The 22,212-nt window shown below is 36.5% G+C and overlaps 1 protein-coding gene across 7 annotated transcripts in view; it reads right to left on the bottom strand.

Moving 5' to 3' along the window:
- The window catches only part of SCAF8 (SR-related CTD associated factor 8), a 198,071-nt gene that overhangs the window by 87,127 nt on the left and 88,732 nt on the right, over positions 1-22,212 (bottom strand). For 4 of the 7 annotated variants that reach the window (XM_047859614.1, XM_047859613.1, XM_047859609.1 and 1 more), the window contains one exon: positions 19,248-21,301. In XM_047859614.1, coding sequence (XP_047715570.1) covers positions 19,848-21,301 — 1,454 coding nt within the window. In that variant the 3' untranslated portion in view covers positions 19,248-19,847. Of the gene's footprint in view, positions 1-19,247; positions 21,302-22,212 lie in introns of those variants that run through there. The other 3 variants (XR_007152313.1, XM_047859611.1, XM_047859610.1) reach the window with 1 other exon arrangement.

Below are 22,212 nucleotides of genomic sequence, written 5' to 3'. Positions count from 1 at the left end.
AGGCAGAAGGCACAAAGCTAGAAGGAAGGATTCTCTACAGTGACACAGTAACTGCCACGGAGCAAACAGTTATTAAGCCATCAGTCTATTTTGGGTACTGCACAAAGCACTGGACGTGTATTTGCATTTAATGCTCAAAACAAGCCTTCCAGAAAGATATATTTACCTTTGTTTTATAGATAAGGATATTGAGACTTAGGGAGTTCATTTGCTGAAATACAAATGCAACTTGTAACCAAAATCTAACAACTAGTGTCCACTGCATCCTGTATATCCTTCTGTTCCAGTGCATAGCACATTATACCGGACTACAGTTTACTGCAGGTCTCCCATTTGGAAGGCAAGCTCCTCGAAGGCAAGGGCTGTGTTCTGTCTGTCCCCTGCTATCTTTCCCATCACCTACTACCACCACTGATTTTATCTATCAAAGTACTAAATATACACATTCTTCAGTAAGTATTTGCTGAATTTTCTGTGAATTTGTTTCTCCATTATTCCGATGATAAACCCATGTGGTAACACGCTTTCTCCAACTTTCACCCCTCGAGCACCTATACTTAGAGTTTTAGCATTTAAAATATTTAAACTTCTTTGGGGCACCCGGCTGGTTCGGTTCGTAAAGGCCTGCGACTCTCGATCTCGGGGCTGTGAATTTAAGCCCCATGTTGGGCACAGAGATTACTTAAAAAATAAAAAATGTAAATAAATAAATACACTTCTTTAAACTGTTTCAAAGAATTTGACAAGAGACTTGGAACTTTAAATGTCTGATCAAAACATTTAACTTTGAGCTGTCATTTTTTTTCACACCCATTAACCAAAAAAATCAGATTTCTTGTATCTTTGGAAATTATGTTATAGAAATTTTAATAGTACAGTTGAAACCCTACATATTTAATACACAAAAGCTGTGCCATATAACAGCACTCACCATTATATGCTCATCTTAAAAGCACAGCTGGGTTATACTTCCATAGTAACTTTTCAATAACAAAGCCTTGACAGTTTCCAATTTCTACACCTCATTTTCCAATGACTTTTAAACCTTTCAAATATTTTATTAAATTATATCCACTCCATATGGGCACAATGCCAGTATCTCCTGGTAAAGTGGGACCTCTGCCTCCAAATCAGAAAGGGCTAAAAGAAGTCTATGCATTTATCTCCTTAATCCAACTTCACAGTGCCTATAACGAGATTTAACGAAATTCCATTTTCAGACAGAATGAGAAATACACTTAAAGCTCTTGTTACAAACATTATCAGAGGTGGTGTCAAAACTCTTACATCGACCAAGAAGAAGCACTTCTAGTTAAAAAATGATCTCCCTTCCTTGTCAGAAATAAGTATCCCGCAGGGCTTCTGCTAACTGCTGTTTTATGAGAAATATAATTATGAAAGTTCGTATTCTAATCTTCACAAACATCAAAAATTTTGTGTGTATTCCAACTGAACATATTGAAAACCCACATTTGTTAGGGGAAAGAGAAATGAACTAGAGCCCTGTTTCTCAAATTTTATCATTCCTACATATCACCAGAGGAGCTTTTAAAAATGCAGATCCCAGGGTGCCTGGGTGGCTCAGATGGTTGAGTGTTGACTCTTGATTATGACTCAGGTCATGAGCCGTGGGTCGTGGGACTGAGCCCTGCATCAGGTGCCACGTTGAGCGTAAAACCTGCTTAAGATTCTCTCTTTCTCCCTCTGTCCCTCTCCCCGACTCATACTCTAAATTAAAAAAAAAAAAAAGAAAGAAATGCAGATCCTGATTCAGTACATCTGAGATGGAGCCTGAGACTCTGAGTTTCTAACAAGCTTCCAAGTGTGAACTTGTTTGTAGTCTAAAGGCTTTATGCTGCTAAGAACAAATTTTTCCAGATCTCTGATTTTTTTTTTTTGGCTCTTCTAATTTCTTTTAATAATTATTCTTTCAAAAAATTAAAAATTCTTTAAAAAAATTTTTAATGTTTATTTATTTTTGAGAGAGACAGAGTGCGAGCAAGGGAGGGAGACACAGATTCTGAAGCAGGCTCCAAGCTCTGAGCTGTCAGCACAGAGCCCGACATGGGGCTTGAACCTACAAATCGTGAGATCATGACCTGACCCGAAGTCAGACGTTTAACCGACTGAGCCACCCAGGCACCCCAAATTATAAATTCTTTCAAGAAATTTTTACTAAATGTGTATTGATTCAGACACTTCACCAGGAGCACAAATAAGATCTGATCTCAGCCTCTGAAGAGCAGACATGTCAACAAGTAATTGCACCATAACCACAAAGTTCTAATAATAAAGGTATGCAGCATGAATGGCTACTTTTCCAGGGGAAAGGAGAAAAGGCTAAAGATGCCACTCTTGCCCTCAGTCCTGAAGATAAACAGGAGTCTGCACAGTAGAGAAGGGGAGGATCCCACTGCAGGCATAAGAAACTTCAAGACAAGCAGTCAAACACTCTGGAGGAGCTGCAAATTACATCAAATCGATGAAACACAATGTTTATGGTAGAGACCAGATAAGGACACCAGGGAAAGGTAAACAGATCATGGAGTCCAGCATGGCCGTGATGACTTTAGAAAGAACAATTTCAGTGGATTGGTGAGGTCAAAAGCAGACTACAGTGCACGGAGGAGGAGAAGGAACAAGAAATGGAAACAAATGAAACACCCTTTCCAAAGATCTTCCTGTTAAGAAATATGGAGGCCAGAAACCAGAAAAGAAGAAAAGGTCAAGGGCACACTTACTTTGTGTGAGAGACTTAAGCACATTAATAGGAAAACTTGGGGCAAGGGAAGAGGGAAAAGTTAAAAATACAGGAGGGAGGCAAGGAGTGACACGTGCTCCTAAGACTACAGTAAGGTTTCTTGACTCCAGCACTTTTGCATTTGGAGAGAGTATTCTTTGTCATAGGGTGTGTTCTATGCATTGCAGGATATTTAACAGCATCCTTGCTCCTAATACTCACTGGACACCAATTGCATTCCCAACCTTATCCCAAATATGACAACCAAATGTGTCTCCAGACATTGCTAAATGTCACCTGGGGAAAAGAGGGCGGCAAAATCTTCCTGGTTGAGAACAAATGGTCCAGTGGCAGAGATCAGATAATTTTAAGTAAGCTTAGAGATACTGGGTGAAACAAGTGGTTCCCATCCATCAGCTGTACCACTAGAAAAGAGGAAGGTCCTCCGTTACGGGGAAATAAGCATGTTTTGTGTTGAGTGGAAAAGTTTTGGAATCATTCTGCAGAGAATGGTAGAGGCATGTAAGTAGGGAAAGCAATCTGTCTAAGAAATACTTTCTATTCTCCCAGGCTTCAAAAGTAGTGTGACTTCCCTTTATGAGCTCTCCAGAAAACAGTACACAAAAGGAACCTGAGCTTGAGGATTACACTGAAGGATCTTTAATAAAATACCTTAACAATTTAAGGAAATGAATAACCGTAAAAAGTATTCTCTTAAAAGAACCATCTTCTTTTTGGCCAGAACAAAAATTTACAGGTAAAAAATGATCTTTTTTTCTGCCAAAGATGCAATTTCTAAAAAAGATTTTATTTTTAAGTAATCACCCAACGTGGGGCTCAAACCCACAACCCCAAGATCAAGAGTCACATGTTCTACCTACTGAGCCAGCCAGGTGCCCCCTGAATATGTGATTTTACCATAATTTTGTAAAATCTTCAATAGGAAAGTTTCTGCATTTTATTTGTCCCAAATCCTACCCATTACAATCAACACTTTTCTTTAAGACACGAAAGTAAAATAACCTAGTATTTTAAATTAGTCATCACATTTGAAAAACTGTCATATTAACTTTCATATGCTGCTGGGTATTAGTCCACATTACATTTATGCTCAGTGTAGAGAAAAAATTAATACCTGGGCCCCAAAAGCTTCACTGCTCTACACTATCAAAAGTGACTAGTTCAGGGGCACCTGGGTGGCTCAGTCACTTAAGCGTCCAACTTTGGCTCAGGTCATGAACTAATGGCTTGTGGTTCGAGCCCTGCATCGGGCTCCGTGCTGACAGCTTGGAGCCTAGAGCCTGCTTCAGATTCTGTATCTCCCTCTCTCTCTGCCTTTCCCCTGCTCATGCTCTGTCTCTCTCTCTCAAAAATACATAAACATTAAAAAAAATTTTTTTAAAGTGACTAGTTCAGAAGACATTTTAACTAGCCATTTTAGATATTTTATCCTCCAAATAGAGTCTTTACAACTTGAAAATCTGATTTATGTTTTAATAACCTTATAATTTCCTGAAAATATCAAAAGGTTACTTGTTTAAGCAGTTGCCCTCATACAAAGGAAAAGAGACCACATGTGCAATATTTGTCAAAATTACCAAGAAAAGTGATCTGCAAAGAAATGTGTCTCATTTAAAAATCTTCTTAAAAACATCCTTTAAAAAACAAGGAAACTTGCCCCAGAAACTTTTTTCTTTTTCCTGGATCCATAAATTTACTGAAGCACCTTCATGTGTAGCTAATGGAACTGGATTTGCATTAAGCAGTTATCTTCCTCAAGAACCAAACACATCTCACACCAAAATATGTTAAAATAAAAGTCCCAGAAATAATAGGCAACAATTCTCATCCGCACTAACTAAACCGCAAAACAAGAACATGTTCAAGAGTATGAGAGCAACCACTAGAGAAAAACCAGTGTTGGTTATAATCTCACTCTGATTAGCTTCACTCGCTAAACAGAATTCCTTTAGGCTTTGCAACCATCTGAAGTGAATATTAATACTGAGTAAGTGCTTTGGATATGTTATCCATTCTCTTCCAAAGAAAGAAAATTCAAGTTGGATTCACTTTCAGGTCTGCTGTATAGACTGATCAAAGGACGAAAAATTAAGCTGAAATTCCATATTTTAAAGACCACTGTGAACATCATCCAAGCATATCTCTGATTGCAATTTGATCTGTACACTTAAGGCCTGTGATGTGATGATCTCTGCTAGTGGGCATATTAGGAAAATCCCATGCACTTTATCCAAAACCTAACTACAAAATGATACCTAGGATTACAACCAAGCAAAAGAATTCACCTAAGGTAAACATGTTCATACAGCAATCAGGGTTATGTCTAAGGTTGTTAGGTTATGTCTCCATTCCTCCCAAAAGGAACAGAAATTGCATGTGCTTTGGAAACATGCAAAAAAGCGTAAGAATTAAGAAAGGGAATATAAGTATAGTTAAAGGACAGTCTAGACATAATATAATTCAATTATAGTTTAGCAAATCTAAGGATTTCAATTATCTGACTCAAGTCTTAAGCTACTCATAGAAAAACAAGTCTATGTATGGTTACACATTAAAAATCAAATTACTTCAAAGCCAACATTAGACAGATCAGATTTTACTAGACACTTCAATCAATTCAAAGTACAGAGTTCAGTCAAGTTCCAAAGTGGACAAATTTCTGAAGCTTTTATTTTTCTTGATATAAACAAAATGGATCCAATTTTTGAGGGTGCTCAACATCAAAGTCAGTAAGGCCATATGCATTGATTTCCATGATCACCCATAATCTTAAAATATTTTATACTAACAACTTGGACTATATAAACATGAAAGCTTAATGTTACACTTCACCTTTTCATTTCAAAAAGAAGTCTAGGTTACTTAGGTGCTAAACAATTCCTGCTCTTTTCTTAAATAATCTTAGCATTGGCCTCTCACTTGTTTTATTTTCTCTGGGAAATAATGCAAATACATTAATCCTAATTCCATTCTCTGGGTTCTTTTCAATTCTGTTTCCTTCTCAAACCTCCTCCTCTAATCTAATTCAATAAAAATAATTGTCCCCTTAACTTTTTTAAAAAAATAAAAATTTATTTTAATATCTGAAACAAAAATTAACTGGGTTCAAAAGTCATGCCTTAGCATGTTTCCAGTAACTGAAAGCCATTTTACTGACAAGGTTAAAGCCAACCTAAAACAAATGGCAAAAGATGTAATTATTCCATTTAACATCTTCATTAAGGATTCTTTGCCCTAAAATAAGGTAAAAATAAGCTAAAATAAGGCCAAAATATAACCAGGGCATTAGGACACCCATGAAATTAAAAGTTAATAAAGTTAAAAAGTTAGTAAGTAACTTTATATTCCTAGCTTTGTTCGAAAAATACTTGGAAGAATTCAGAACAAAACACTTAATTCACTAACTTATGCAAGATTAGACTGCATCTCAAGGCCAGTGAAGGCAAAGACAGGATATTATTGTTACAGTGTTAATGTCAAGTAACATCATGTAATGTCACCTTAAGAAGCAAAAACCTGTACCCTGTACCTTGAGAGGATGACACCAGAGTAACTGCTTTAAAAAGGCATACAATTAACCCCTTAACTTTTGGTAACTTCCTTCAGGACCAGGAAGAAGTTTCAGATCTAGCGCTAACAACGGACTCGCAGCGACTGTTGGAGCAGCAATGTGGAAAATCTGGGACTCAGCAGGAAGGAGTCTGTCGGTAGGAAGGAGCGTAATGGTATCTGTCATAGTTGTGGGAGTAAAAGTTTATGTGTCTATCCATCGGGGGGAAGGAAATGTTGGTATGCCTTCTGCATTTTTTACTCTGGCTCTAGATAAAAAACAAACAAACCCAAATGCTATATAGCATAAAAAGATAACAAATTCCATTACTCATCAATTACAATGTTAACTTTCCTCAGGCTCCGGGTTCTTTCTACTGTGCAAGTTACAGTTAAAAATAACGTGAGTCCCTCACCTATGGCTTCAAAGATTTTTTTAAATTGTAGACGAAAGCTGTAAGATCAGAAAGATATGGGAAAGCCAGAAGCAAGAGTGCTAGCTAGGCTTCAGAGGTTCTGTTACAGAAGTAAATTCCAGATTACGTTATGCTTAGCAAGCATAAGGGTGTATGAATAATTACAGTGGCACAAAGGCATTGGGAATGCCATGAATAGGCCATGAGTGCTCATTTACTAGAGGGCTCAAGGGTGTGTATCTGGCTGTCTGAGCAGGAGCACCCGAGGGGTTTTCTTTCCTGGGCTAAATTCCAAAACCAGAGAGATGTCTGGGTTTTTTGTTTTTTAATCATCATCCCAAGAGGTCTACTGCTTGGCATTTCAAATATGTACTTGTGATACATGATGAGCCAAACATGCCATCTTTATTCCTATGAATCAATCCTAGGTACACCGGCTCAATACAATGAAGTGCTCTGCTTTGAATTTATCAGTTTGATAAAAAGGAGTTTAGAATAGTGGTTCATCAATTAGGACATCCAAGAATATGTCCATACAGGAAAAGAGAAAAGAGAAAAAGAAAAGGGCTCTGAGCTTGAACAGAAAGCATCTGGTCAAAGGCTGACAGGGCCACTCCCCCACCCCTGTCGCAGTCACTCTCACCGCCGCACCCCTCTGGCTCCTCTCTCAAGTCCTGTTCAGCCTCAGCTGACTTTTGGCAGCTTTGGACTCAGCTGGTCCAAGAAAAAAGCTGAAGCAAATCCACAAAGTGACCCATAGTACTGATGGCATTAAGAGCACTGGATAGTAAATGAGTATTATTAGGCTATCATCAATTAGAAGATGAGTAACTAAAAAATGATTTAAAGCTAGTACTTTAGCCAGCTGTCAGAAATATTACTGCTTTATGTCTTTAAAATTGTATTTAAGTAATCTCTATACTCAACATGGGGCCTGAACTCATGACCCTGAACTCAAGAGTCACGTGCTCTTCGGACTGAGCCAGCCAGGTGCCCCAATATTACTGCTTTAAAGACTATATACAAAGGTGGCTCTTGCTCACCTTCATTCTCTGAGAATATATTTAGTACTGAGTACCCATTTAGTATTAATTTCTGGTTATTGGAGCATTTAAAGAAGACTGAGCTGGCCCGGATAAGACAATAAGAATTTAAAGATCTAATTCCTAAAGCAGCACAAGTTTGGTAAGCAGATGTGAGACTCAAATCTGAGAAAGACAAGACACTGATTTTAAGTTGTCTGATTCCTGAGAGAACAGTCAAGTGCCATTACAAAAAGATCAAAAGAAAATTTACGTTTGCTGAAGATTCTTTGAGGAGAAGGTATCTGATATATGCATGTGTATATGAGTGTGCACACACATATTTCCAACTATGAGTTGTATCTGATCAGAAACTATTTGAAATGTTAAATTAAAAAGGTAAACAGCCAAGACAGAAACAAAAGTAAAGTCAGACTACTCATTGAACAATAGCAAAAATATTTACCAAGAAAAATCAACCTGGCTTAACTACTTCCTGTCAGAGTAAGTGCTCTATGTAAGGTGTGCCTGAGTAGATAATTTGAGGACAAACACAACATTAAAGGCCAAACCCAACAAAAGGCCTTGCTCTGTAATCACTTTCTTTTCCCACCAGACAAAAAGACACTTAGAGCTACAAAAAGGAGTGGAGAGCTGTCCAAATTGCTAAGAACAAAGGGAAAATTAGCAAGTATTCCTTTGGAAAAATTGAGACAATTACACCTCAAAGGACTTAATGACTAATCACAAAGTGTCAGCCTCCTTTAATTCTCTGAACGTAGATATCGCCATTGTTTTCAAGACCTAGTCACACCATTTCCATACTCTTAAAATCCTTTCCATCTGATGTTTAGTGGCTTAGAAAGAATCAAGGCCATACCCTTGTCTATAACCCTTAGATAGCTAGAGGCTCATGAGATCTAAAGGCTAGTGCCTTTATCCCTATAGTTTCTCAGGTGAATCCTCCCATCAAAATTTTCTCTTCATCCATGAGTATTTCCACATTCCCTAGCTTTACTATTAGTTAAATACAATTGTTTTTGCAGTGAGGGAAGCCATTTTTTCACCCTTTGAAAACCAATAGTAATTTAGAAATCAACCTTAGTCTGGCACTGATTAAAATGTGAACTGATTTCTACCTGCCCAGAATATAGAAGTTGTATTACAGAGAAAACTTGAAATACACAGCTTAAAAGAAAATAAAGGCTTTGAATTGTGAATTTGGCAGCAGGTATACTACATATTTCGACTCTTCCACATAAAGACTAAAGCTACAGCTGTATCTTTAGTCCAACAAATAAACTTAAAATGACCAAGGTGGCAAAGAAAGGTAAGAGCTTTTAACATGTTAAGGGATTGCCCCATTCCAAAATTAGCTTTCTGTATCAAGGTAACAATTAAATTTTACATTATCCCCGAAAGAGTCCAGCTGTTATTTTTGTAAAGCTATGATTTAAAAATTACTGCTTCACATTTGAAAGTACAGATAACTAGTTACTGTTGCATTTTGTGATTGCTAATGGAGTCAAGAATCCTATGTATCTTCTTAAACTGGCTACTATGAGTGACTAGAGATTTCAGAATTGGCAGTAGTTAAGTAACTTTACTCCTCTCCTCCAACAGATAATCTCTGGGATCTCAAATTTTATTTGACAGACTTATTTTGGGATTAAATGTTTTTCAAACTCTTAGTATCAAATAAGGAGATCTAATAACAAACTGGAACATCATTTTTCTAACTGTGGTTTCCCATTCAATGGACTGAGTCAGACACAATTTAAGGAAGTATTTAGTTTATTTCAGTGATTAACAACATTTTTAGCATGAATATATTCATAGGAGTGTAAATCGTTTCTTCATTTCTAATTAGCCTTTCTCAAGTCTCATGAAAAATGTATACTCTTAAAACTCGAATTCCTGCTTTATTGAATAAAAAAATGAGGAATGCTCTATTTTTAACCACTGCATTACTACTATCTGGACATATTTAAGCAATTAACAAAAGGAAGGAGACTTTTTAAAAATTTTATTTTAGAGAGAGCACGAACTGGGGAGAGGGACGGGGCGGGGGGGGGGGGGGGGGTCGAGGAGAGAGAATCCCAAGCAGGCTCCGTGTTCAGTGTAGAGGCTGATACAGGGCTCCATCCCATGACTCTGGGATCATGACGTGAGCCAAAATCAAGAGTCAGACACTCAACCAACTGAGCCACCCAGGTGCCCCAGGAAGGAAGCTTTTTAACTGTTCTTCCTGTTATTAGACCACAGCCACCTCTTCATGACAGGCAAGCCACTTGGGCCAACAGGATGCTTGCCACTAGCCTAAAGCACCAGACAAATAAACTCGAGGAGTTGAAGCTTTGGAGGTTAAAAAAAAACAGTCTCAAAAGACCTATAAAGCTCCAAGAACCACACAAAACTCCCCTATCCTCTCTTTCCTCATTTTGAATATTCAAATCTGTACAAATAATCCCTTAATTATTTGCAACCAATACAACACTACTTTGCCTGTCCCGAAGTCTCTACTGGCCATTATCCACAATTACAATAGTGACACCTATGTAATATGACATGCCAGGCAGTGTTTTAAGTGTTTTGGTGTTCTTCAAACAAAAACAAGAAGAACTGTCCAAATTTCTATGAAGTCACAGGGGCCTTTGTTAAGACACCTATTTAGTAAAGACCTATATATTCATGTAACTTTGATTTCAGTTGATACAAAGTTCTTTTTACTTGATCAAATACAAATTGTGCTAATTCTACCAAAAGAAATAGAGAAATGTATTAAGGTTGTAACACTAAATAAAAATAGCAAATAAATTGGTTATTTATTTGGCAAATAATAAAACTAATTTCTAATAAACCACTGAAATGGCAAAGTGATAGTCCTATCACTTAAGGTAAATTTTTAATGAGTAGACAAAAAAGAAAATGCTAAACTATTTAAAACAAACAGAAGTGACACGGAAAGACACAGCAATTTTCAGGGTAGCTATATTTAATAAAGTTTTTAAAAAACCTCCACTTTTTAAAGTCAATTTTTTTTAATGCAAGAATAATTTGCAGTAAAAAGATTCTTTGCTATATAATACTAATAGTACAGCATTTTCTTTCCAAATTCTTTGAATTCAATTATTACTAAAGAAATTGACTTTTATACTGTGGGCATTACAAATTCATCTAAAAAGCTAGGCAGTGCTACTGCGTTTTAACGGCTTGCAATTCTTGTACTAGAGATTTGACTGTTGTAATACCCAAAGTAATTTAAAAATAGAATTCAATAAAGATGTGTTTTGTCACTCTAAAATGTGACTACCTTTCCCACTGTGTGTGTTTTAAATTTTTCAAGGTCTGTTTACTTAGATCTTAAATAGTTACAGAATTCAGTCCTAGGCTGTTATGACTTGTGTCCTCCAAAAATATATGTTCAAGTCCTAACTCCCAGTACCTCAGAATGTGACCTTATTTGGAAATAGGGTCATTGTAGATGTAATTAGCTAAGATGAGGCCATACTGGGGTAGGGTGGGCTCCTAATCCAATAGAACTGATGTCCTTATAAGAGGAGAATTTAGACACACACACACACGCGGAGATGATGTGAAGACACGAGATGGAAGACGGCCCATCATCTGACAACAGAGGCAGAGACTGAAGTCCATCTCCAAGTCAAGAACACCAAGGACTGCTTAGAACTGCCAGAAGTTAAGAAGCGGAAAGGAAGGATTCTCCTCCAGAGACTTCAGAGAGAGGCATGGCTCTGCCAGCACCTTGATTTCAGACTTCTCACCTCTGGAACTGTGAGGGACTAAGTTTCTGTGGTTCTAAGACCCCCGATGTTTGGCAATGTTGTTATAGCAGGAAACTAATTACACAGGTCATGAATTAAAATCTACCTTTCCAAAACAGCATCTTTTAAAGTAAAGCATAGCTTCAGAGTCAGCAAAACCTGGCATCAAACACCTGTGCAAATTAAATCCGCTTAACCCTGGACTTGAATTTGCTTCTTCATTTATAAAAAAGAGGTAACAATCCTACCTAACAGTGTATTTCTGAAGATAAATTATGTACAATGTTCACAACACAGAGGTCAAAAATGTTAAGCCTCTCCGTACCCAAGCCCTTCTCTCCCTGCAGTGAGAATGCATTTTAACTTGTGGTCATTTGGCTAACGATTCATAAAGTAGTATGATAAAAACAAAGGGCTATAGTTAAAATATTATTAAGTAAATTTTTAAAAATGTCCTAACGTAAGCCTTGATAGTTTAACTACTTAGCAATCTCTAAATCCTTATCCTGGGTATGACCACACTATATAAGATGTGATGCTTTTCAGAACTTGCGGAGATGGTAAATGCTACCCTCTCCTATTTAAAACGTCCAAACCAATTTCAGTCATCACAGAAAGATCAATTCTGAAACAGTTTTATCCTTTATACTTTCAAAGGTTAATTTTACTCATCACAAGTCTTCTGATTTACTAACATTCTTATTCATATGCAAACTGACCCAAGTTCAGTAATAAACACAAGACTCCTGTTACTAAAAACTCATTGTTCAAATGCAGAACTTTTTATTTCATGTAATAATCATAAGTAAAATAATAATTACCTTTGACAAGATTAGTAGAAATAGAAATCTCACAAATATAATAAGCATGTTCCCCTGACATGCAAATTAGCCAGTAATATGGCCACAATGTTTAAAGTCATCTGTCCAAAGACTTGGGAAAAGGTGATCAAAGGCCAGCACCAGGACATGCTATGAATTAAAACTTAAATGAATCTAAGTTTCATGATTTGAACAGAAGACTTGAAGAGAAAGAAAACCTAGAATCAGATTATATATTTGAGAAAAGTAAAAGGACTGCAAATTATCCACTGCCATCAAAGACAACAGAGCTGGGCTCTAAAACTGCCTGATTTCAAGTGGTGAATAAAGACCGATACTGAATGCTTACTATGGGTAAAGACAGCCTGACATATTTCACTTAATTCAAGCCATGGAATATTCTTAATATAGGAGCTTTATACACAAGAAAACGGATTACTAAGTTTTGTCAATACATAGAGTGTATAAATGCCGAATTTTGACAGGAGCTCCTACAGCCACAATCTAAAATATAAACTTGCAAGCAACCATTGGCTCCGCTTTACATATATTTAAACATTTTAAAAGATAAATAAGTTTTGATATTTTATTTGTGGGAAAGTTGCAGTAAAAAAAAAAATCTTACTTAATATCAGTGCAATACAAACTTGCCTCCAAGATAGCATGTTATTGGGGCACCTGGGTGGCTCAGTCGGTTAAGCGTCTGACTTTGGCTCAGGTCATGAACTTGTGGTTCATGAGTTTGGGCCCTGAGTAGGGCTCTGTCCTGACAGCTCAGAGCCTGGAGCCTGCTTCGGATTCTGTGTCTCCCTCTCTCTCCGCCCCTCCCCTTCTCGTGCTCTGTCTCTCTCAAAAATAAATAAAACATTAAAAAAAAAAAAAAAAAAAACTAAAAATACCATCTTAAGAAAGTTAACCATATTATATCATAGCATAACCTTAAGAAAAACCCAAACCCTGAAAACAGAATCTAAGAAAATGCAGCTGGAGTGATTATTTAGCTATAGGAAAAGGAGAGAGTCCCACAGGTACTTGTAATAAGGAAAATACAAATTCAGTTTAGTGTTTAAATGAAGCCTTATCCTATAAGGAGAAGACTAGCTGTTCAAGTTTATACCTGCCTGCACAAATTTATTTGCCTTTTATCTTTTTATTGTTTTGTTTTGTTTTGTTTTTTTTGCCTTTTAAAGAGAAGAGGAGCTAACAGTTGGTGAGCCTCTGCCATGTATGTCTCGAACCTTAGCAGGTGCTACACACTAACTTTTCAAAATGATAGACCTGGGTTTCAATCTTTCCTCAAATATTTACAAGTTGTGTGACCCTGGGAAACAAATCTGTGACAGGCTTGTTAGCAAAATAGATATTAAAATACAGGATTGTCATGAGTCTTATACAGGTAATAAAATTATCCCAGTTCTTGTCACATAGTACACGTCTGTTAAGTACTAGCTAACATCACCAATGACCATTTTAAAAATGTAACCGTGCAGATTAGTTATTAAGAAATGATGCTTGGAGGTACAGTAACTTGTCTAAAAGACGTATATATCTAGCAAATGTTAAAAATAGTTTTGAAAACCTAATGGCATGGAAATCTGTGGTCTCTTAAAAAGTTCCAATGTTGTTAGTCTTTCCTTTTGTTCCTCTGGCTTCCTCAGGTGGTCTTTTACAGAGGAGAAAATTTATTTCATATACTCAAGGTGTTTAAACACTAGAAATGACCCTAGAAACCGCTAAGCCAAGGGGCAGCAAACTGCTTTCAATACAATTATATCCAACTGATAGTCCTTGCTTGGAATAAAGGGTCAAAAAGGAGGCTGGAGTGCTATGATGACGCTTTTTACATTTTTTTTTTAATGCTTATTTATTTTTGAGAGAGAGGGAGAGAGACAGAGGGAGAGAGGGGGAGACACAGAATCCGAAGCAGGCTCCAGGCTCTGAACTATCAAGCACAGAGCCCGACGCAGGGCTCAAACTTATGAACTGCAAGGTCATGACCTGAGCAGAAGTCAGACACTTAACCAACTAAGCCACCCAGGTGCCCCGAGAAGGATTGGAGAATTCTGAGAAAGGCAGAAAAGTAGGACAAAATAGTGATAGCTCCCATGGAGTGTGGAGAGGGCCAAACAACACAGGTCAACCAAGTGCAACATATCTGCCATTGCTATGCCAGAGTAATACGCTCATTAAACTCCTCTACTTCTCATTAATTCAGGGCTCAAAGTCACAAGTTCTAAGTTTACTCTCTACCATCTAGTGAGCTCTGTGCATAAGAGCTCCCTCCTCCACTTCCTTCACTATAGGTCATCCTGTGGTAGGGTCCCCTCCCTAAAAAATGAAAAAACAAAACCCAAAAAACAAAAACCCTCAAGGCAACCTGGCTACACAGGAACATAACCTCGCTCACGACCTTGTAACATGAGACCACTTAATCAGACTGCATGTTTGTGTGTTACCATATATGGAAAACAAAGAAGTCAAAAATGCATAAAAGACTATGCCACATGGTGTTCGGGGCTCAGTTCTTAGGGTATGAACACAACTGAGCCATGCTGGCATGAATAAAGTTGCTTCCTGGAAAGAAAAGCCTTGGTGTCATGACTTTCTGTGTGAGAATCCTGCTACAATCCTACTATCCGATGCACCTACCACTTCTATGATGTAAACTTAGTCCATTAGCACAATTCTACCCCTTGATCTACTATTATAGTTTACAAGTGACTTAGATTATTTGTTCTATAGCATGATTAGAACAGGGCAGAGTAATTCTAAGTGTACATACAGAATGAAAAGAGAACCCCAAAACAGGAGAGAATTGAGTAGAGGGGAAGAAAAATGTCTCAGCAAAGCTCATGCAAAATAAACCACCGATCTGTGTTAGTTTCTGACATGCAACCACATCTAAGTAGTCCTACTAGAAATATTACTAGTCCTTGATAAATTTGACACTCACAATCTTGTCCCAAAGGGTCCCTTTCCATAATCAAAGCATTTAAATCAAGTAAATTTTTCTTTGAGGTATCCTATAACTAAGTCTCAATTGAGTCAAAAATACTTCCTATAAAATCATGTCAAGATGTTTCCTTCCATGCCTTTCTTCCCTTAATTCATCTTTTAGATTAATTCTTAATGCTTTAATGAGTTTAGAACTGTGATAATGACTTCTCTATTTTTTATTCATACTCCAATGCCAACTGCCACAAGTATATACTTTATTGAAACATTAAAAATAATTTTTGCATTACCAAAGTATTTTACTTAAAATTTTTTTTGAAGAATCTCAAGTGCATGGCATATTAAGTATTTACATGTTTTAATCTATTTGAAGTGGTAGTTTGTGGGGTTCTAAAAAGCATACATATACACCCAGGGAAGAGTGTGTGTGAGTGTGTGTGTGTGTGTGTGTGTGTGTGTGTGTGTGTGTATATAAAAATACGTATCTTCCTAGGGGATTCTGTATTTGTAAGTCTGTGGTGACATCCCCCCACCTCCTATTTCCACAGGTGATTCTGTTGTATATTTCTTGTCTGAGAACCACAGAGACAGAGTATTTCAAATTGTTTTCAATATGTACATCCCTAAAGCATACACCCCCCCTAAAGAAAACAATCTGGGCCATTAATTTTGAATTCTAATTCCAGAAAGTTTTGCTAAACCAAGGTGTCTTGTATTTAAATCTCCCATTAAAAAGTAGTAACCTTTATTTCTTTTGAAGTGGAAAATTAAAATTTTAGTGCTTAAAAAACTTAAGTTATTAGTTTAAAAGATGTTTTATATAAAACCACAGCATCCTCAATTAAGGAAACATTTATAATTCTCTGCCACACTGCAGTATTTATTATATTTACAAATATTTAGTTTTTAATTTTGCCTATCTTAAAAATGAATATAAAGATACTTGCTTCTCCTCTTCATTATGTAAAACATTTAAAGAGAAAAATTTTAATGTTTCCTTTCTCTGAAAGTTAAAAGCCCTTAAAACATTTTATTAATATAGCACCCCATAAAGTAATAATAAAGGCACATAAGGTATAACAAAATTATTTTTAATTGGGTATTAAAATTTACTTTTTCTTTAAAATTGTGCCCATTTGAAATATATACAATGACAAAAAAAACATCAAAATGTTCTTTAAATCACCCAATGAATAAGGGATTATATATATATCTATATAAAGTTCATAATGAATACCGCATTTCTTTGATTCTAAGACACCATTAGATTTGACATTTCCGAAATAGGATGGGTCTTGTAATCACTGGCATGTCATGCTGGAAACAGTTTTTATTCCTGAACGATGCTTCTTACAATAAATGGCACCTTAGATCTGATGAACAATGGTGTTTATAAAAAAAATATTTTTTCAAACTGAAAGAGGTAAGTTTTTCTTTTTGAGTGTAATAAAACTGACCCACCCCAAAACAACCTTAAATGTGTGGCTCCATAAACTATAATCTTTTATATGAGTGAAAATGGCCAATACATTTAATGAAACCACTAAATTATCAGGACAAAAGAAACTCTGGTAAGAATGTAATAGCTTAAATAATGAACAAATGTTATCAATTAAATATTATATAAAGTCATTTCCAGAGTTTTAAACAAATACTTTTATACTATTCCACCTTCCAATGCTAAACATTTCCCATCCTACATACTGAAATAAATTTAGCATTCCACCTACAATGTGCTGCAGATGACTGCTGTGCTGTAAAACAAGTTTCTAACTGCAATATAAATGATCAAAGTGCACTGTATGTATTTATGCTATAAACAGAAGCCAATGATTAACGAAATGTTTAAAGGCAAAAAAAACATTTAGAAAGCATCTACTAAAACTGTAGTCTATTATACTGAGAGTCATATTGTTCCCTAACACATCACAAATCAAGACACTATTGATTTGGTGGCTCATGTAGATACTGCCTGCAGCACTTCGAACAACTGTACTCAAGTGGTCAGGTCACTCCTTGCTATTTCTACTGGCTAGTATTCTAGTGACAGCACTGGGATCAAACGCATCAAAAACACGATAGGTTCTACGTCAAACTTAATCAAAGACAATTTCTCTCCATCATTCAAAAAACTAGTGAACGTAAATATAAACTTCGGAAATTCAGTATAAGGATGAGTAATATCCTTTCACTTAAATACTATACTACAAAATAAGGACAAAGTGAGAACAAGTAGACATAAATTTTTCTCAACTATTTTAAGAGTGTCACACACTCCCAAGCTAGGTTTCTAGATACACTACTGACAACTGATTAGGTTAATTGTCACCACCAGAATCTTCAAACCAGTGTGATGCTTCTACATATTTTGTTTTCAAGTTTACACATGAAGGCCCAGCAGTGACTAAAAACTTGGGATCAAAAGTCACTGAAAAGTCTACATTTTTTATTGCTACTTAATCCAAGTGAATATCACTTAATTTTAATAATGGTAAATACAACTAAAATAGTTTGAAATCCCAGTCAATATAATTTCCTTAAGGACAAGGCTAATCATTCCTGAACGTTAATACTTTGCACCACTGTCACAGTTTTTCCTGTTACCCTAAGGAAAAGATCTGAAACCAACTCAAATTACTGGACTATATTGAATTACCTTAAAAATAAACACCAAATTTCCACGTTTACCCACTTTTTCACATAACAAAAGTAATAATGTACTATTTCTGTTCAGAACCTTTAAGAAGAAATGACTTGATTTTTGGCCAGGAACCAACCTTAAAGCTCTTACAGCTGTTTAGATTATCAAGAGGTAAGCCAAACCAATCCCATTTTAAATTTACATTTAAATCCAACTTTACAGGGCTGGTGTGTTCTATCCTTATTTTAGGCAGGCTTGACAAATGTAGCTTAAGAATTTTAGAGAAATAGAGCAAATGATGAGTGGCTGGGAATGCATAGGAAACAAAAGGACTATTCATAGGACCAAATAAAAGCCTTCATTAGGAATGAAAAAAAAAAAAACCAATGGTTTTTAATATATGTGTATATATATATATATATATATGTAAAACCCAAAGGAGAAACAAATAGCAAGTAAATGAAAATTAAAAGCAAAAATAAATAAATAAATAGGAAACCAATCCCCAATTTTTCTGCTACTCAGTTTACCTTGGAGGCTAATCTGAACAGTGTTACCCACAGCCTACAGAACACATGATGGACACTTTGTTCCTGAAATATAATGTTTTTAAATCCATCAACACCTCTATATATTCTGTGCAATTAAGAAATTCACCTCAGGCAAGTGACCGATAAGTACTTTAGTACTAGCACTATCTATGCAGAATAGCAAATATAATGTGAAACAAAGCAATGCAAGCATTTAAGTGAATTCTGGCTCCATGCTAACTCTGGCTTCATGCCTAACTATGTTAAAAAAGAATTGCCAAACTGTCAATGCATTTCTTTACAATATTTCTTATTTTACCTTCATAAAGGCTAAGAGTTTTGACTATGAGCATTGTCAATTAGCCAAATTTCTCTAATTTTCTATCCGATTTTAAAGAATATTTTATAATCTAAACTATCAACTATTTTTCTCTGTATGTACATGAAGACAGACATACAGAGAAACAGAAAAATCTACATAGAATTTACACAATAAATATATACAGATATTACATACATACTAATGAGACTGCATGATTTTTATATCAAAGTACATGTTTTTCCACCACACAGTTCTTCATTGTTATCAAGAGTAATAAAAAAACTTCTGCAACAACTAAGCACATGCTGCTAATGATCCAACGTTTTAAGAATTTGTAGATTAAAAAAATACAATTCCTAGAACACTGTTATCAAACAAATAAGTTTTATTGGCATCTAAAAACAAAATTCACCCAACATTGAAACGTACTTTAATATTTATGTTGTTTTCTTTTTTTTTTTTTTTTTTTTTTTCTTTTTTACTCACTGCAGTATGAGGAACAAATCACAAACACTTACTTTGGAGAAACAGAGACCATAGTGTAGATTTTACAAAATCACTTTTTAAAATCTCTGTATTGTGCTCCTCAAATATCTAGAGCCAGTCTTTGCATAAAATATCACAGCTTTGTCTATTACTTTAAAATTCTGCAGCAGCCTAAAGATATGGATAAGATATACCACCACTTGCTATTTTGAAATATATCTATTACCATATCCAACCTAATGGTAGTATCTAAAAAAATTCTTTCTTCCATAGGAAGTCTCTGACAAGCTGTTATTCATTTCCTTGAAGTTAAAAGAATCTGGGGGCAACATTTATATTTTATCAGAAAAATAAAAAAATGTTTACCTACCATGTTCATATTAAGAACAATGTCTATACAAGTCAGTTGTACAATTATTTTAAGAGAAAGGTGAACATGAACATCAGATTAACTTAATTCTGGCAGACAAAAGTGAACAACTATGGTCCAGTCAGCCATTAATCTATTACAGAGAGATGACAACTTTACAAAAGGTATCTTTTACCTACTGAGTGATGATTATGTCCCCTCAGTTTCTGTGCTTTCTACCACTGGTTCACTTTCTATATCAGCAACTGTGTCACTCTTCTCCTTGTTTATTTCACTTGAAGATGTCAGTTTTTCATAAAGTTCAGGATCATTCTGTACTGGTAAAGGCGGTGGTTGGGCATGTCTCTCAGTATTTTCACCGTTAACCTGAGGCACGTTATCACCTTTTCGTTGAGAAGTGGCCCCTTCAAAAAAATCAAAAACCCGAGCATGAGGAGGGGGGACCCAGGTGTTTTGAATTCTATCTCGTCCAAGACGGTTTCCATTAATTTCTCTGCAGAAATCAAAATCTCTGTCATCCCTATCCCTTTGCCTCTCCCAGGGTCTTCTGCGGTCATCAAAATCTCTGTGAACTTCTTGTCCAAATCCTCTGTTCCAAGGACCACTTCTAGGATCAAATCGATAACTTCCAGACCGAAATCGACCTCTTTCTTCATGTAAGCCTTTTGGACCACCATAGACAGGCAGAACCCGATGTTCTCTCTCATCAAAATCTCTGTGCCCCCAGGGCTTCTCTGGATTAAAGCCAAAGTGGTCTCTTCGACCAAGATGATCTATGCCTGGCCTCACAAGATTCTCTCTAATATCGACAGGAGGTCTTCCAAAATGATCCCTACCATCTAACGGAGGCCTTCCAGGACCTTCTCTTGGATCTATAGGCCGTCCAACCACATCCCTAACATCCACCGGGGGAGGTCTACTAATGCTTTCCCTGGCTTCCATGGGAGGAAACCGGTAATCTCTATCTCCTTCCTGTTGAATGTTATCATTCCCGAGTGGTATCCTTTTCTCTGGATTAGTAACATTGTCTACACTTTGTCTTCCAGGAACCAGAAAAGGTCTTTCTGGCTGACTAAAAATATCTCCTGGAGGAAACGGACCACGGGGTGGTGGATGAAGAGCTGAATCAAGTACCGACGGGGGAGGGATTCCCCGCTGGGGTGGGATTCCAGGCTGTATTAAAGGGAATCTTGGTCCAGGTGTCTGTGGTATTAGTCCCGGACGAATGTCTAACATTGGCATTGCAGGCATCCTTTGACCAGGGAGATTTAAAGGGGGTAAGTTTTGAGGCCCGGCTGGTGGCTGTGTTCCCAAAAGTCCAGCAGTATTTGGAACATTTGGTGGCTGTACTCCTATTAGTCCCGAATTATTAGGAATATTTGGGGGTAGCACTCCCAAAAGTCCAGAACTACTTGACACAGTTGGTGGCTGTAGTCCCAAAATTCCAGAGTTATTTAGAATATTTGGTGGCTGGGGTCCAATAATCCCAGCACTACTGGAAACATTAGATGGCCGGACTCCAATAATTTCAGAATTACTCGACACATTTGGTCTTTGGACTCCCAAAATTCCAGAATTGCTTGTCACATTTGGTGGCTGTCCTCCTAAAATTGCAGAGCTACTTGAAATATCATTTGGAATCACTAAAACAGAAAAAGGAAAAATAACACACATAAAAATCATTCATGTAAAAGGAAACTATATTTATAGTTACTAATGCTTTAATTTCCCAGTACTTAGCCTAGAGTTAGCTGCTTATATCCCCCAACAATCAACATGCACTAGATACTAAACAAAACTTAAAGCTAAAATTACTATGCATAGTGAAATTTAAATATTAAGACATAAGTGGGGTGTTACCTAAGATCTTTACATAAAACATTTAAAGGTGGGTTTTGTTTTTTTTTTAATGTTTGTTTATTTTTGAGAGACAGAGAGAGAGAGCATGAGTGGGAGAAGGGCAGAGAGAGAAAGGGAGACACAGAACCTGAAGCAGGCTCCAGGCTCTGAGCTGTCAGCACAGAGACCGACGTGGGGCTCGAACTCATGAGCAGTGAGATCTTGACCTGAGCAGAAGTCAGACGCTCAACCGACTGAGCCACCCAGGCGCCCCAAAACATTTAAAGTTTAATAAAAATGTCAGGTATTGTAGTAATTCTCCACCTTTAACAAAAGTCTTTCTAAAGCACAAACAAATTTTAATATACTAACAGTGCTGCCATAAAAGAGGACTGGCTACTTTGAAATATCATATTTCTCTTTTAGACCTGGCTGAAAAATACCGGAAGAAGTTATTTATACCTAATCTCTGCTCGTTCTAATCTTTCGCTAAGGATACATATTCTGTGAAACTGTATTTTGATAACAACACATTGATGCAGTCCCAATAGGCCAAAAAAAAAGGGAAGGGAAAGGTCTTAAACGTGCCAAAATCTACACTATCCTGAACAGAATGCCAACTTTTTCTAACAGAAATTTTAGGAGATAGTGATCTCTTTTGAAACATTGCAACACTTCAATACTGGTGCACTGAACTGGGTACAAATGTGCAAGG

This window comes from Prionailurus viverrinus, chromosome B2 (genome assembly GCF_022837055.1).
Source record: "Prionailurus viverrinus isolate Anna chromosome B2, UM_Priviv_1.0, whole genome shotgun sequence".
In the NCBI taxonomy this organism is placed as follows: Eukaryota; Metazoa; Chordata; class Mammalia; order Carnivora; family Felidae; genus Prionailurus; species Prionailurus viverrinus.
This window is presented reverse-complemented; position numbering and strand designations above follow the sequence as displayed.